This window comes from Carcharhinus amblyrhynchos, chromosome 22 (genome assembly GCF_965287045.1).
Source record: "Carcharhinus amblyrhynchos chromosome 22, sCarAmb.v2.hapA, whole genome shotgun sequence".
Lineage (NCBI taxonomy): Eukaryota > Metazoa > Chordata > Chondrichthyes > Carcharhiniformes > Carcharhinidae > Carcharhinus > Carcharhinus amblyrhynchos.
This window is the reverse complement of record NC_137345.1, coordinates 15,950,538-15,966,334: the sequence shown is the minus strand read 5'-3', so window position 1 is coordinate 15,966,334 and position 15,797 is coordinate 15,950,538. Positions and strand designations below refer to the sequence as shown.

The 15,797-nt window shown below is 42.7% G+C and overlaps 1 protein-coding gene across 1 annotated transcript; it reads left to right on the top strand.

Annotated features, from left to right (window-relative positions):
- The first annotated feature begins 657 nt into the window (after positions 1–657).
- LOC145356790 (acidic mammalian chitinase-like) lies at positions 658–9,536 on the top strand. Its single transcript, XM_080209658.1, has 10 exons — positions 658–736; positions 823–1,024; positions 2,660–2,716; positions 3,120–3,285; positions 3,909–4,033; positions 4,729–4,855; positions 4,957–5,139; positions 6,029–6,145; positions 7,684–7,822; positions 9,265–9,536. The coding sequence occupies exons 2-10, from the start codon at positions 891–893 to the stop codon at positions 9,534–9,536; spliced, it is 1,320 nt and encodes a 439-aa protein (XP_080065784.1). The 5' UTR covers positions 658–736; positions 823–890.
- The last annotated feature ends 6,261 nt before the right edge of the window (positions 9,537–15,797 follow it).

The window sequence follows — 15,797 nt, the reverse complement described above, 5'->3', positions numbered from 1 at the left end:
GGAGCCACAGCAAAATGGAAGAATTAAAATAGTTTGTATCCTAAAGTAAAAATAAGGATTTGGAGGAGGATGTGAATGAAATCTGCTGCTGTTATGCTGCTCAGCCAAAAGATCTAAAATTACCCAAGGTCCAATTCTGGGATGGACCAGTCTAATCCCTACCCCACTGAGATTCGAGATGACAGAAGTGCTGATGAAGTTTTTCAAGACGGATGAAGATAGGAGATAAGATGGACTATGTTGCAGAGGTGGAAAATAGACTGTTTGTGATGGGTTTCGAATCTCAACGGGGCACTGAATAGGACATGAGCTGGTGAGCAATCTGATTCAGTCTGAGACAGTAAATGGGAGGGAGTTGGTGGTAAAGTTGGGTATAAGGCTTTAGACGATAAATTCAGTCTAACAAAAATTAGCTGGCACATTATTGTTCATCCCAGACTGGTTGTTGGACAAATAATCCGACAGTACAGCGGCAGGGGAGGGGAATGTGTGGATATGGTAAAGCAAGGTGTTATCAGTGTAGATCCTGACCTCATGTCTGTCGCTGATCTCACCACAGGGCAGCAAATAGATGAGGAAAGGAGTTTGACAAAGGATTTGATTCTTAATGGTTCCTATTCATTCATATAACAGCATTGTGATGAACACTTAATTTCAGCATACTTTGATCACATTTTTAACATTTCTCCTATATTCTTTATTACAGCGGTGGTCTTGTTGGTGTGCCTGGAACTGGGTGAGTCATTGTGCTTTTTGAGCTATTTTGAATTATGTGTAATGAGTTGAGGCTCAGTGCTGATTTTCCTTTCTCCTCACTCTCAGGCTCTGCCTACAGACTGGTTTGTTACTTTACAAACTGGGCTCAGTACAGACCAGGACAAGGGAAGTACATGCCAGAGAATGTGGATCCCTGCTTGTGCACACATCTGATCTATGCCTTTGCTGGGATGAGGAGCAACCAGATCTCGACCTATGAGTGGGATGATGTGAAACTCTACCACGAATTCAACAGCCTTAAAAACAAGTATAATTATTCTATAAATCTTGAGAATATACCTGTGATGCTAAATATAGATTGCGGTCCTTAGTATATTTTGCTGCATACTGAAAAATATGCTCAGTTATATGTAAATATAACATGACTGACCCAGTCAGATAGTTGACACATGGGTGAAGTTAAGTTACATTGATTTGTGTCGCATTGGCAGCTTAACCCAATGCTCAATGGATCCTCCCCCCAACTGCACCCCCCCCACCCCCGCCACCCCTGCAACCCCCACGCCACATCAACATTTTGGGGGGGGGTCACCTGACCAGGATCTGAACAGACATATGCCAGTGCATGTCAGAGATTGGGAATACTGAGTAACTCACCTCCTGTCCTCCCAAAACCTGTCCACCATCAGGCAAAAGTCAGGAGTCTGCTGGAATACTTTCCACTGGCCTGCATATGATTCTAGCAGTCCCCAAGATTAACACTGTCCATGATGAAGCAGTTTACCAATTCAACAACTTAAACATTCACTCATCCACCATTAATATATAGATGCAGCAGGATGTGCTACAGCAATTCACCAAGGCTCCTTTGACAGCATCTCACAATGACAGAACCTCTCCCACCAAGATGGACAAGGATAGCAGATGTGTGATGGGAACATCAAAACTTGGAAGTTCACCTCCAAGCTGCACAACACCCTGATTTAAAACTTTGGCTGGGCTTTTCAGTCCCACCTACTGCTGTGTTCTTCTGGTCCCATTGCAGCTCCATGAACATTTCACCGACACACTGCATCCCTCGTAACGGGCACTGCTATGTTGGGGCTGGGAAATACAGCCCATATCATTGTCCCTTCATTGTCAAAATTCTGCAATTTCCTTCCTACTAGCATCTTGAGTGTAACTGCACTAGACTGAATCTAACAATTCAAGAAGATGGCTCATCACTACCTTGGCAAGTGCAATTAGGGTTGGACAACATATGCTGGTCTTGCCAGTGTTGTTCACATCCTATGAAAGAATGAAATAAAGAGATTGTTTTATTGTTTGTGGGACATCCCTTAATGAAATTTAACCTCTTTGTGTGGCACGATCTCATTGAGACGTATAAGATGATGAATGGGATGGATAGGATAGAGGTGGAGAGACTCTTCCCGCTCAGAAAGGACAGTAGGACTAGGGGGCACAGCCTCAAGATAAAGGGGAGGCGGTTTAGAACGGAGTTGAGGAGGAACTTCTTCACTCAAAGGGTGGTGAATCTCTGGAATTCTCTGCCCGTTGAAGTGGTGGAGGCTGCCTCGCTAAATATTTTTAAGAAGCGGGTTGATGGGTTCTTGATAAGAGAGGGGATTAAGGGTTATGGGGAGAGGGCGGGAATGTGGAACTGAGCCACGACAGATCAGCCATGATCTTATTGAATGGCGGGGCAGGCTCGAAGGGCTAGATGGCCTACTCCTGCTCCTATTTCTTATGTTCTTATGTCATGTTGTAAAATATTTGCTCTGCACTGGCGTATTTCTATTCAAGTAAAAATGAGTACCAAAAGGAGAAAGCAGTAAGAAGAGCAGGGCAAGGATGATTTTCAGTGGTGTTGTTGTGTTACAAAATTCAGTTGCTTATGTTCCTTATTCTGAAAGAAAAATTTGTTCATTTTTTTCAACAGAAATAAAGACCTTAAGACTCTCCTGTCTGTCGGAGGCTGGAACTTTGGAACTCAGAAGTAAGTATTGGGTGAAAAGTTCTTCTGTTCCTATTGTTCATAAGATACGATTGGTCAAAGAGATCATTTTGGAAATGATAGCCATGTAGTTTTAGATAAATATATAGATTATCAGATCATGAGTGTCCTATGGCTATGCTGAACTCTCTGTAAATACAATCCAAGCAATATTGATATTCTCTATCTGAAAAAAAGTCTGCACTATTTTCAAACAGATTGATTAAAATGTTTATTGACAGCAGCAAAAATGCAACATTTCACAACTATATTTTTGTTAATTACGATTCATTTGCTGCTGTATTTTGAAATTGTTAAAGGCATGGATCCCTGAAAGGTTCAGTTGGCAATCACTGAGAGCTAACTCCATCACTTCTGACATATTTAACATTCTACTCTCCTCTAGATTCAGCGCCATGGTTTCCTCAGCAGGAACCCGCCAGGTTTTCATTAAGTCTGTGATTAGCTTCCTGCGTGGTTATGAGTTTGATGGTTTGGATGTTGACTGGGAATATCCTGGCTCAAGAGGAAGTCCCCCACAAGACAAACATCTCTACACCGTGCTGGCACAGGTAGGTGTGAATGTATTTAACAGGATGCTTAGTCAACTTGCTAAAATAAAGTACCTTTTAATGCTGTTTGTAAAATTTAAATTCCCTTTTAAGCCCTCATCAAGGTCAAGGAACAAAGGGACAGGCATGGGCCATTGAGCTGTTACAGGCTATTTGGCCATTCAGTGAGATGTGCTAATATGCAAACTAACCAATTATTATAGAAACAGATTTGCACAATTTGTGAAACATAGAAGTGGAATTTTTAAAAATAAAACTTATGAATTTGCAGAGTAAAATAGTCTGATAGCAACCTCATTAATCACGGTGATAAAACATGTCTGTTCTGACTATTTTGCGATAACAGTGATCCAATTAACTCCCTTTAATAAAAATACTAAAAAATGCTGGAAAATCTCAGTGGCCTTGGCAGTGTCTGTGGAGAAAGACACAGAGAGCTAATGTTTTGATTTCATATGAGTCTTCAGAGCTCCTCTTGAACCTGGTCCTCCCTCTGACTACCCTTGGATGGGCAGACTATTGTCTGATACTTGGTCACGCATACATTTTATGAAGCCAGAGAATGCATCTGAAACTCTTTATTATTTGCACTAAATCAAACTTGATTCATTTTAAATTTCCAGGAACTGATGGCAGCCTTTGAAGCTGAGGCAAAAACATCTGGAAAACCAAGACTGCTGCTGTCACTTGCAGTTGCTGGTGGGAAGAGTAACATTGATACTGGCTATGAGGTTCCTGAGCTTGGACAGTGAGTATCCCTGTTAGTCCCACAGGTTTAGCAAGTTTCATCAGTTAGCAGCTGAGTCGCAGAGACCTGGATTGTTCTCGGTTCAATCGCCAGCTTATGCTGAGTTGGCTAAACTAGCTGAGGCAATGTTAGAGGTATTTAGATCATTTGGTAATGCTATTCTCATTCCTGTTTGCTGTCCTGCAACCCCCCAGCTTACAGTGTATGGATCTGATCATCTGGTGAAAATAGAATTTGTGATCACTGTGGAACGTTCAAGAAATGTAGGCATTGAATGATAAAGTCATGTGATTGAGCCTATGGGACAATGGTTCCACCTATTGATTTGAAATGATCATTTCTGGGTTTGACAACGGGTGTAGGAGCCCATTGAGGAAGTCAAAAAAGCTCTGGTTTGAATCAGATAAGCACTTGCTGCATTCTTGAAAATTGAGTAGACAGATTTGTGCCCAGGACATTTCAAGTAGGATTACCACTCCATTTTACAGAATGAGCAAGATTGTAGGTTGAAATAAAAAAGGTTTTAAATATTTTAGTACACTGCAGAAACATGAAATGGTCTGAGCAGTGGCTCAGTGGTAGAACTTGGCTCTGATTCGGGCGATTGTGGGTTCAACCGCCACTTGAGGATTTGCTGACACATTGTGAGCTAAGACTCCTGGATGTCAGTGTAACTCAGATCTCTCCTCACACAGAACCGTGGACTTTTTCAATGTGATGACATATGATTTCTTTGGACCCTGGAGTCACACCACTGGAGAAAACAGCCCACTTTATGCTCTCCCAAATTCCAAGAGCACTCTCAATCTTGAGTTTAATGTGGTAAGTGTTGATGAAAATAGAATCCAGTTACTTTTATTATTTCCAATACCTTCAACCAAGATATTTTCATAGCAAATACTTTCATATTTTTTTTCCTGTAGGACTTTGCAATGAAATACTGGTTAAAGAAGGGAGCTCCTGCAGAGAAACTGAATGTTGGATTCCCCACATATGGCCACACTTTCAGACTGAGATCATCTGCCCATGGTGTTGGAGCCCCAGCATCAGGTGCTGGACCAGCTGGACGGTTCACCAGACAGGCTGGCTTCTTGGCCTATTATGAGGTATTCATAACAATGGATCTTCTTCATTCCATAGGATTTTACGTTTAAAAATAATAATTAACCAAGTAGTGAATTTTACCCTCCAAAAATACTCAGATTTTATTGTGGTAACATCTGGTAGATACTGCTGCTTCTGCCAGTATCACATCATGTGGCATCGCTCAGCTTAGGCACCAAAGGAATGGGAGCTAAGATTACTTCATCATACACTGCTCAACGGACAATGTCATACCCTCCATCATCGGAATGTGTCTGACTGTCTTAGTCTGATGTGGAGATGCCGGCATTGGACTGGAGTAAACAAAGCAAGAAGTCTCACAACACCAGGTTAAAGTCCAACAGGTTTATTTTAACTAAACCTGTTGGACTTTAATCTGGTGTTGTGAGACTACTTACTGTGTCTTAGTCTGGACATTGTTGTCATTCTTGGAAAATGCACAAGGAGGTAAATAGAGGATATAACCTTTTACAACATCAACCTCCTTCCTGACAGAAAATTCTAGAGTTTTTTGTGCAAAGATTATCTCAATCCTTAACACTTTACCTACCAACTGTTGGAAGGTAAAGAACCCCATGTTGTTGCCTCCTCTTAAATGAGTAAAACCCAAATGCTTCTTTGGTTCCCATGGTGCCTCATGTTGGAAGCATGTGGTGTGAGGAATCATTCATTATTAGTGAAAAATAATATTGTTTAACATTTGTTTTTATTCATTTTTTTAAAAAAAGAACAGTACCTCCAATTTGAGGGTTATAATTGAGAGAAAATGATGCTGAATTAAACCAGTAAAGAAAAGTGAAGTGGGAAAGGTTGTCAATGTATATTGAGAATATTGCAAACCATTGCTTATCTGTGATCAGTGATATTTGGAATGCCTCATTCTTCTCACAGATCTGCACATTGATCAAGAGTGCCACTGTTGAATGGAATGCTCCACAGATGGTGCCATACGCTTATACAGGAGTGGAATGGATTGGATATGACAACGTGAAGAGCTTTCAAGATAAGGTATCTTTGAGAAACTGATGTTCTTTTTTATCTGTTGCTTCAATGCAATAATGCAATAATGCAATAATGTTTGAATCTGCAACTATAAGCATTAGAATCACATTATTGGTCAGTTGAATGACTGGGACATTACACCATTACACATAGGATGGCTGGGGTGTGGCTTGTGTAAAAGAAAGTCCCAAGCATTGATCTTGTATCCTGAGCCTCAACTTAGGTGATGAGACCAAGGAAAAATCATAACACAAGACCTCCAGTGAGATGACTCATTCATTTCTGCTAATAATCACACACAAAACATTCAATGAGACAGTGGTACAAAAAGAGTTCATTTGAGTCTTCTGAGTTAGATACTTGAGTGGCTTTTAATTTAAAATGGACAAAGTATCAGCGATATAGGTGAAAAACCGAATGAGGTCCTACAAGCTGAATTTAGGGAGTTTTGTGTTAAACTTAAAAGTAGGACCTCAAATGTACTCATCAGAGTAGGAGTGTCAGGATGGTTAAGATAAATATGTAGCCGGAGGGATGGTGTAAGAGGGAGGGATTCAAATTCATGGGAGATTGAAACTGGTTCCGGGGTAGGTGGGACCAGTACAAATCAGATGAAATATTCACGGGCAGGACTGGACCCAATGTCCTTGAGGGAATGTTTGCCAGAGCAGTTGGGGAGGATTTAAACTAATGTGGCAGGGGCTAGGAACCGATGCAGGAAGAGAAAGGGAAGTAAAGCGAGGTCAAAAACAAAAGACAGCAAGGAGAAAAGTGGAAGGCAGAGAAATCAAAGACAAAAATCAAAAAGGACCAAAGTACAGAATACAGAGTCTGTGGAAAACTCAGTGAATGGGTCCAGTAATGCTAAGAGTAATAAAACATACGGAGTATAAAGCAGGGCAGGATAGACAATCTGATGTTGTTTGCTTTAACGCAATAAGTATGACAAGTAAGGCGGATGAACTTAAAGCTTGGATTACTACATGGGACTATGATGTTGTGGCAGTTAAGCAGGCTTGGATGAAGGAAGGCTGGACTGGCAGCTTAGTATTCCAAGATTTAGATGCTTCAGACGAGATAGGGTGACAGAAGAGGTCGGGATGTTGCTTTACTGGTTAGGAAGAATGTCACAGTAACACAGAGGGAGGACACATTGGAGAGATCCTGCAGCGAGGCTATATGGAGGTACAAGATGCTCATATATCTGTCAACTCATCTCCTTGTAGCTAAGTTACAGTCACTGACAGAACTATTTTGTAAAACAACCCACTTCAGAGATGCTAATGCAGCAATAGCAATGATAATTGGCTGATCATTTTAAACTTATTACAGTAAATATTTCCATGTCTCTTGGTCTATAACAAACATCAACTGAAACAATATTTGTGAAGATATATTCAGAGGATTTTTGGGCATTTCCAGAATTTTTGAAAACTCATTTTGTATTCAGTTGTGGTGCCTTGTAAATCTCAAATTATATTTGAGGAAAAAAATTGCTTGCAAACAAGGATTTATGAAATTAATTTGTGAACAATGTATTGCAGGTTGCATGGATGAAAAAGTACAACTTTGGAGGAGCAATGGTGTGGGATCTTGCTCTGGATGATTTCTCTGGTGCTTTCTGTGGCCAAGGACCATACCCCCTCATTAACACTCTGCGCTCTGGACTTGGAATTTCTACAGGTTTATATCAGGAGTCTTCATACTTGGCACAGCTTAGAATTCCAAGATTTAGATGCTTTAGGCAAGAAAGAGAGGGCGACAAAAGAGGTAGGGACGTTGCTTTACGGGTTAGGAAGAATGTCACAGCAATACAGAGGGAGAACACTTTGGTGGGATGCTGCAGTGAGGCTTTATGGTGGTAGAAGAAGCTCATATATCTGTCAGCTCACCTCCTTGGATCTTATTACTTGTTGCCACTGCAAAATCAGCACAGACCAACTCAACAATTGTTTGGAGTACCTAAATGTGTTTCAATTTCACCATTGAATCTGGAAGGGAACCGGGTTCCACTCCCAGCTTGGGTCACTGTCTGTGTAGAGACTGCATGTTCTCCCTTTGTGTGCATGGGTTTCCTCTGGATGTTCTAGATTCCTCCCACAATCTGAAAGATGTGCGGGTTAGGTGCATTGGCCGTACTAAATTCTCCCAAACAGGGACTGGAGTGCAGCACCTCGGGGATATCTGTGCTGGAGTTGCATTGTGGCGCAGTTGTTAGCACTGCTGCCTCACAATGCCAGCGATCCAGGTTCAACTGTGGCCTTGATTCATTGTCTTTGTGGAGTTTGCACTTTCTCCCCTTCTCTGCATGGGTTTCCTCCAGGTGCTCCGGTTTCCTCCCACAGTACAAAGATGTGTAGGTTAGTTTGATTGACTATGCTAAATTGACCCTGGTATAAGGGGAATTAGCAGGATAAATGTGTGAGGTTATGGAAATAGGGCCTGGATGGGATTGTGATCGGTAGAGACTTAATGGACCGAATTGTCTCCTTCTGTACTGTAGGGATTCTATGATTCACAGTAACTTTATTACACTGTTAATGTAAGCCTACTTGTGACACTAATAAATAAACTTTAAAACTGGTAGAGTCACAAAAATCTGACTACGGGAATATTGCTAAATGTTGATGAGAATAAAACTGAATTAGAATAAGTTCTATGTTACAGTACTGAAACATATAGCTATATTCCGATGTAAAGTCATGAATCCATACTTGGTGTTGCATCCTGCATGCATGGGCAATTATATTAATGATATGCTCTGTGACATTGTGTCATCTAAAGTCACAACATGTTGTGATACAAATTTATCAATTATTTTTATTGCAGGAGCTCAATAATATCTTCCACTCATTTTGTGTAACTTGACTTAAAGTAAAAGGATAATTAAGTTACACTTCAAAATTTGTATTTCCAAAGATAGACTCCAGATATAATTGACTGTGTCATAAAATTTCCTCCATGGCTCCTGAATTTCCAAATAGTTTGTTCTTGTTAACTTGATGACCTATGTTCTATCTGAAGGTTTTCAATGCAGCCAACAGCCCTTGAATTTGCAGTGTTTATCTTTGTTTGATGCCAATTGTGAAGCACAAAATGAATTTGTGAATTTTATTTCCTTTTAGCTTGTGTTCCATCTAAAACAACATTGGCACCAGCTGTTCCTCCTACTCGTGCCCCTAGTGGTGGAGGTGGAGGTGGTGGTGGCGGTGGTAGTGGTGGTGGTGGCAGCAGCAGTGGCGGAAGTGGGTTTTGCGCTGGCAAAGCCAATGGTACCTACGCTGATCCCAAAGACAAGAGCAAGTTTTACGAATGTGTCGGTGGAAGGACCTACCAGGAGAGTTGTGCTTCTGGGTTGGTCTTTGACAGCTCTTGTAAATGCTGCAACTGGGCATAATGAGAAAGCAGAAGGTAAGCTTGCTTAGAACCTAAAGAACAATTCAAAGTAGGCATTCTGTGGAAAACAATAATGTTGAGGTGGTGTAAAATGCCAGTGTGGCCTTCAGTTGAAGTCATAAAGGAGTTAATTGGAAGTACAAGATTGATGGGTAAAATTTAATAAAACACAGTTGACAGGGTGTACAATTCCAACAAATCCTGACAATGTGCATGTCAGATGAATGTAGGTTCACTTTCTGAATTTTGGTGGGTAGAAATGGATGACTGGTCTTGCATTTGTCTTATTTTTATTTGTTTATGGCATGTGGATGTCAGTGGCCATGAACAGTTTCCGTTGTCCACCTTAACCAACTTTGATTAGCTGTGTCTTGACCCTCTGCAGTCTCCATGGCAATGCTTGAGCACCACAGCCATCTGCAATGGCATTTTCACACAAGATGATTACTACAGGGCTTTATGTGAGCCCAAGCTGCTTTTTCATATGTGTTTCAGATGTGGGATCTCCCAATCCCAAGATCATAGGGCTCAGTACCGGTCATTTATGACTTCCACTGTGGGCAGGATTGGAAAATGTACCCCAGGTTATGGAATTAGGGAAGACTTTCCATTTAGTCTTGGTTAGCTCTGTTGTATGAAGATGCTTTTTATTGGTGCCTTTTGGTACTTAATTTCTAATCAAAAAATCCAATTCAAATTTCGTCCAATCATGGTCACCAAATGAGGGACAAATCAAATTCAAGCTGACAAAACAAGACATTGAACCCTGTCCCGGGCTTCATCTGACATTCTCAAATTAGTCAAAAGGTTTTGAAAAATTGCATCTGGTAAACCCCCCCATTTTATCTCACTGGCCACCCTGATCCTTTACTCTACATTAACTTAGGCAAACCATGACTGCGGGCATCAGAACACCCCAAGTGCAATGGGCAAGCACCATCCCCGACCTGATCATGGTTTCAGCCTGGCCCGGTAACCTGGCTGATTATTGACTCTCCCCAACTACTCTTCTCCATGGAGAAAAGAAATGGCAAGGAAAGAAGAAAATAAATATAATCAAAAATTGGACCCAACGTATCAAGTTTGAATGCTACTAATATGATATTGAAACATTATTGTTGAAGAACAGAACACTAAAATATTCTTTATTTTTCCAGCCTGCCATCAGTCTTCATTGGGCACCAGTGAAGCTGCAACTGGTCTTCAGTTTAAATACTGAAGTGATGCTACTTTGTGGATGAAGTCCATTGATGTACCACATCTACTTTGGTCTCAACTGAAGATGCAAATTGCAGTTTAAACAGCAAAATAAAATCATTGATTCACAAGAAAAACCATTTACTTGTCTTTTTTTATGAGTGAAGTGATGCTGCAAAGGTTCTGGGGTTCTGACAACATGTGTAAAATTGCCAAGGCAATTTGCTCCACAAAAGACAGGACAAATCCAACTTGGCAATTTCCTGCCCAATCCGTCTCCTCCTGCCAACAGGATATGGAGGTCTTGTGGTGCAATGAGTCACATCCATGCCTTTGAGCCAGATGCTCCAGGTTCGAGTTGCACCCCAGGACTTGATGGCCAAGGAAGGTCCATTCATAACGTGCTCAGACAGATTGAGTGTGTCAACCTGCAAATTCGTCCGGTGTGTCAATGGCTGGCGGGAAGAGCAGCAAAGGCTCCTGCTCAGCCACACTTGTTGTGGAGTATAGCCCCTAAAGCTATAAGCCCCTGGTGACAGATTAAAGTTTTTAAAGTTCATTTATTAGTGTCACAAGTCACCTTGCTTCAATACTGCAATGAAGTTGCTGTGAAAATCCTTGAGTTGCCTATTGGTCACACTGATGGAGAATTTAGCATGGTCAATGCACCTGACCAGTACATCTTTTGGACTGTGGGAAAAAACCAGAGCACCCAGAGGAAACCCATGCAGATAGGGGGAGCCTCCACACAGACAGTGATCCAAGCTAGGAACCTGGGTCCCTGATGCTGTGAGGCAGCAGTGCTAACCACTGTGCCACTGTGTCACCTCAGTAGTGACTAGTGTCCTGTTCTGGGAATTACTAGCTATGGAAACAGATGAAAGTTTGCCTTAGGTATGAGATTTATGAAACTGCAAAGTGGCTTCTGAAGTTCTGGGGTCACATACATGCATAGTTTTATCCATGCAAAGGTATTTGGGCTGCTATATTTATATTATAAAACTATAAAGCATGAGGTTTTGGGGTCTTAATCCCTTACTACTTTTGGTCATCAGTAAATGATTGGAGGAATCATTGACAATGGAATCAAGCAACTCTCACTCAGCAATAACATGGTGACAGATGCCCAGTATGGGTTCGACAGGGACAATCAGTTTGTAACTATATTGCACCCTTGGTCCAAACATAGGCAAAAGAGCTAAAGTGAAGAGTAGGATGATATCAAGGCAGCATTTGATTGAGGGTGGCATTAAGGAGCCTTAGCAAACCTGGAGTTAATGGGAATCGCATAGTGGGGTTGTTGGGGTGGGATAGGGGGGTGGTGGCGGAGGGGGTGTTTGTGGTGAGAGGTTGCTCTTTAATAATGGGAGTCTTATCTAGACAAAGGAAGGTGGTTTTTGGAGGTTAGCGGTCAATCATGTCAGTCTTCAGTCCTGGGACATAGTTGCATGCATTTCCTATGCCAAACCATCGTCACCTGCTTCCTCACTTGAAGATGCTGTGTCTTTGAGTGGACAAGTAGAGTGATACACATTCCTGCCTTGTGCCTTGTAAATAGTGGACAAGCTCTGGGGTGTCCGTAAATGAGTTATTCTGCACTGAATTCTCAGCCTCTAACCTCTTCAGGATTTATGTGGCTGGTCCTATTTAGTTTCTGGTCAATTGCAGTCCCCATCACGAGGTCAGACAGAAGTGGGTATGTTAAATTTTGCACAATGTTCAGCACCATTTATGACTCTTCAGATACTGAAGTAGTTCAGGTCGCTGTGCAGAGAGAACTGAACAACATTCAGGCTTGTGTTGATAAACGGTAACACTCATGCCATGCAAATGCTACAATGACCATCTCCAATAAGAGAGGATCTAACTATCTGCTCTTGACATTCAACAAGATAGTCATTGCTGAATCTTTGTCTGTCAATATCCTGGGGGCTGCTATTGGCTAGAAATTGAACGGACCAGCTAGATAAATGCTGCAGCTTCAAGAGAAGGTTAGAGGTTGAGAGTCCTGTGGAGAGTAACTCATTTACTGACTTCCCTGAGCCCCTCCATCATCTACAAGGCACAAACAGGACTGTATAACACTGTATAACATCGAGGACATAGCAGGCTGTTTGATTGGTAACCCATCCACCATCTTAACCATCCATTCCCTCCAGTACCCTCTGAAAGATGCACTGCCATCACTCACCATAGCTCACTGAGAGCACCTTCTAAAGCTGCACCTCTACCACCTAGAAGGACAAGAGCAGCTGATGCATGGGGGCACTTTCACTGAGAACTTCTCCTCCAAAACACACACCATCTTGAACTGGTACTGCATTACCATTCCTTCACTATTACCAGGTCAAAACCCAGAAATTTGCCTTCCTGGCAGCACTATGGGTGTACCCACATCATATGGATGATAGTGATTCAGAAGGCAGTTCACCACAGCTTCTCAAGGGATGGACAATAAATGTTGATGAAGCAAATGATTTTCAAACCCCATGAAAGAGTTTTTTAAAAAATCACTTTCAGTTGAAAGGAATTCACGTGTATGAATTAATTTCCAACATAACAATTCAAACTAGAAACGTAGAACTATTAGAAAGTTATAACACAGAAGGAGGCCATCTGGCGCACCTTGTCCAAAGCAGCTTGAGGGCACCCGGCTGCCCTTTCTAATCCCATCTTCCTGCACCCAGACCATTGACCTGCAGCTTATGGTACAAAAGTTGCAGATTCATGTACTTTTTAAATAATTTAGGGTCTTTGCCTCCTCCACCAACTTGGGCAGTCAATTCCAGACTTCCACCATCCTCTGTAAAAAAGTTCCTTCTCGTGTCCCCTCTGCACCAATTGTCACTTATCTTGAATCTAAGTCCCCTCATTCTAGAATTCTGCATCAAGGGGAATAATTTTATCTTGTCCACTCCATCTCTTCCTCTATTAATTTTGCACATCTCAATCAAGACATCCCTCAGTCTTCTTTGGTCCAGGGGAAAGAACTCCACCTTATCAAATCTCTCCTCATAGTTGGAACACCAGGTAAGTCATTTTAAATTAATTTACATCTCTTTTTAATGTGATTATTGGGCTCCCTGGGCTTGGGCACCTTGGCAGTGCCAGCCTGTGCACCTGGCATTGCCAAAGGGCAGAGAGCTTATGCCCAAGGGGCACTTTGGCACTGCCCACCAGGTGTGGGGCAGTGCAAAGGGGGCAGAGCTCAGGGGGCAGGGCTTGGTGAGGGCAAGGCTTAGGGCAATTGGTGGGGGTGGGGGATCCCGCTGCCACTCTGTATGGAGATCCGTTGGGGCTGGAGGGTAGCCAGCCATCGGGGTGGGCTGAGAGGAGTGGTTTGCTGGGAGAGGGTGGGGGGAGAGAGGTTTGCCAAGATTTATCTAACCTTGTCTTAAAAACATTCAACAAGGTAGCCTCAATAGCTTCACTGAGCAAGGAATTCCACAGATTTACACCTTTGTGTGAAGAAGTTCCTCTTCAACTCAGTCCTAAATCTGCTCCCCTTTATTTTGAGGCCATGCCCCCGAGTTCTAATTTCACCTCCCTGCTTCTAGCTTATTGATTCCCTTCATAATCTTATATATTTCCATAAGCTCTCCCCTCATTCTTCTGAACTCCAATGAGCATAGCCCCAATCTACACAGTCTCTCCTTATAAACCAACCCTCTCAACTTCAGAATCATCGTAGTGAATGTCTTCTGTACCCCCTCCAGAGACAGTATATCGTTTCTCAAGTAAGGAGACCAAAGATATACACAGTACTCCAGGTGTGGCCTGGCCAACACCTTATATATCTGCAATATAAGCTCCCTGTTTTTAAACTCTATCCTTTAGCAATGAAGGACAAAATTCCATTTGCCTTCTTAATTACCTGCTGTGCATGTAAATCAACTTTTTGTGATTCCTGCACAAGGACTCTCAGGTCCTTCTGCACAGCTGCATGCTGCAAGTTTTTACCTTTTAAATATTAGTCCATTTTGCTATTATTCTGACTAAAAAGGATGACCTCATATTTACCAATATTGTACTCCATCTGCCAGAGCCTTGCCCATTCACTTAGACTATCTATATCCCTTTGCCGACTTTCAAGGCCCAATTTCACCATCGAGTTGCGCCCGTTTTTGGGTGTGAAAACTTGGCAAAGTCGCTGTGAGGCAAGTAGCACAATCTGCGCCCACTTCCGCGCTGGTCCCCCCTTTACCAAGTCTGAAAATATCCACAATCAGGAAATAGGTGCAACAGCCATTTAAATGCATTTAAATTGAATTAATGGGCTACATGCCCAACTTTACTGGCACTTTCTCCTTTAGCACAGCATTCACCAATCTGGAATTGGCGCAAAGCAGACATGCTCTATAAAAGTTTGATTCAGGCACTCCATCATTGAGGGTTAGCGAGGAGGTAAGTGCATCATGTCCGACTCTTCTCTGCTGCTCATGAGTGTCTTCTTTTTGCAGCCATTTTCTTCCTCGGATTGGTGGCGGCTCTGTGAGTGCTTGGGGGATGGGGGGCTGCTGCTCTGCAGGGTCCCTGATGTCTGACTTGCAGCACGGACATGAGTCCCAGCACTGACCACCGGTCCAGCTGAAGGATGTGCACAAAGCCCTTGCAAATTGCACTGCTGCAAGTTTGCAAGGAGCTGTGATTGTGGGGAGCATGTGGCTGGGGGAATTGGGGGTGTTGCGTTTGTGGGGAGCCTGTGAATCAGGGAATGGTGGGCTGTGATTGTGGGGACATATGGCTGGGGGAATAAGAGGGCTGTGATTGTGGGAGTATGTGGCTGGGGGAATTGGGGGACTGTGATTGTGGGGACATATGGCTGGGGGAATAAGAGGGCTGTGATTGTGGGAGTATGTGGCTGGGGGAATTGGGGGGCTGTGATTGTGGGGATGTGTGGCTGGGGGAATAGGGGGTTGTGAATGTAGAGACATGTGGCTGGGGGAATGGGGGTATTGTGATTGTGGGGAGCATGTGGCTTGGGGAATGGGGGAATTGTGATTGTGGGGAGCATGTGGCTTGGGGAATGGGGGAATTGTGATTGTGGGGAGCATGTGGCTGGGGG